General features: G+C 44.8%; 1 protein-coding gene across 1 annotated transcript in view; it reads left to right on the top strand.

Annotated features, from left to right (window-relative positions):
• Positions 1-750: 750 nt before the first annotated feature.
• The window catches only part of EAH_00020110 (hypothetical protein), a gene marked incomplete at both ends in the record, with an annotated part of 1,317 nt that continues 303 nt past the window's right edge, over positions 751-1,764 (top strand). Inside the window, 2 exons of the mRNA XM_013397230.1 lie at positions 751-836; positions 1,065-1,532. Coding sequence (XP_013252684.1) covers positions 751-836; positions 1,065-1,532 — 554 coding nt within the window. The remainder of the gene's footprint in view (positions 837-1,064; positions 1,533-1,764) is intronic.

Below are 1,764 nucleotides of genomic sequence, written 5' to 3' on the forward strand. Positions count from 1 at the left end.
TAGATTTACATAGGCGTATACTGGGCGAGAAAGAGTGTTTAGGTGGAAGTATAGTTTACCCTTAAGGACGATCTTAATGAGTAAAGTAAATTAGAAAAATAATAATTTACATTTAAATAAACATTTACTTCAGGTGTATATTCGTTTGGGGTGTATCGGCAGCTCTACTGGCTGTTGCTGTCGGGTAAGGGGAGGGCTGGGGTTGGGTCTTGGAACAATATGTTTATTTTTTCTTTTTATTTTTTTAAAATTTATATTTTAATTATCTTTTTATATTATCTTTTTATATTTTTTCTTTTCTCCTCTTTCTTCTGATTCTTTATCTTCCGCTAATGCCGCCTGAGGCCCCACCTAAGGCGTATTCTACACGCCTACCAACTCCACCGTAAATTAAATAAATTTAATTTAAAAATAAAATTAATTTAATTAAAATGAAGTTATTTAATTAATTTCAATGAAAAAATATATTTTTTCTTTATTTATTCTCTCTTTCTCCCTGTCTGCCCATACCTGAGGTCACTCCTCGTCGACTTCTCGATATTATTTGCAAGTGAAAATTTCTTTGTTTTTCTTTTTAATAAGAATAAATAATATGGTTTTAATCTGCATATATTCTTTTTCTTTATATTTTTCTAAATCTAATGAGGGGTTAAACATTATCTTTTACTTTTGTTTTTAATTTTTCCGTTGGTTTTCTTCTTTTTCTACGCTTGCAGCGAAACATTTTCTAAAGAGGCAAACAGACGCCTAATGTACACCCGAGCAAAAGCAGATGCTGCGCTGCAAACAGTCAAGAGCCAAGCCTCCCCACAGGCATCGCTGCCTCTTACCCCCGCGTAATAGATTTCATAAACCCTAAACCCTAAACCCTAAACCCTAAACCCTAAACCCTTCTTAGTCCTTAAACCCTATGCTGAAGCACGCGAAAGCCTCTCCGTCACTGCCCCTCTTTACGGCTTCGCGCATAAGGTTTAGGGTTTAGGGCTTAGTGTGTAGGGCTACTTGGGTATGGCGTTCTAGGGTTTAGGCTTTTTGGGGTTTAGGGTTTAGGGTTTAGGGCTTAGGGTAGGCCTTGAGAAAACTGACAAGCATTTGCTGCACTTTATCCTCAGCGGGCCCCAGTTACTCCGCAGCAATTCTAATCTAGCTGCTGCAGATGCAGAAGCAGCAACAGCAGCAGCACCAGCAGCAGCACCAGCACCAGCTGTACCGTCAGCACCCCCTGCAGCAGCAGAAGTGGTCGCTGCAGCAGCTGCTGCAGCAGTTGCTGCTAGTCTCAGTTGCAGCAGCACTTCTCTCTTACAAAAGACGGAGACGGGGCGGCTGCCTCTGCTGCAGCAACAACTGCAGCAGCCGAAGCAACAGGAAGTGCCGCAACAAACACAGCAACAAGTGCAACAGCAAGTGCAGCAGCAACTGCAGCAGCAGCAGCAGCAGCAGCAGGATTCGGAGCCCGGATGTGCCATCGCTTTTTCTGCTGCTGCAGTTGTTGATTTGCTGCTGCCTCCTTCAGCACCAAAACCCCAGCCGCTGTCCGTTGCAAATCAACTGCAGCAGAAGCTGCTGCTGCAGCCGGATCTGCTGCTGCAGCAAGACACCATAACTCTGCAGCCCGAGCCCCAAGCTGCAGCAACAGCAGCAGCAGCAGTAGCATTACCAGCAGCCGCTGCTGCTGCTGCCGTTCCTGCTGAGACCCCGATACAGCAGCAGCAGCAACAGCAGCAGCAGCAGCAGCAGCAGCAGCAGCAGCAGCAGCAGCAGCAA

The sequence above is a fragment of the Eimeria acervulina genome, genomic scaffold (genome assembly GCF_000499425.1).
Source record: "Eimeria acervulina Houghton genomic scaffold, Eah_scaff137, whole genome shotgun sequence".
NCBI lineage: Eukaryota > Apicomplexa > Conoidasida > Eucoccidiorida > Eimeriidae > Eimeria > Eimeria acervulina.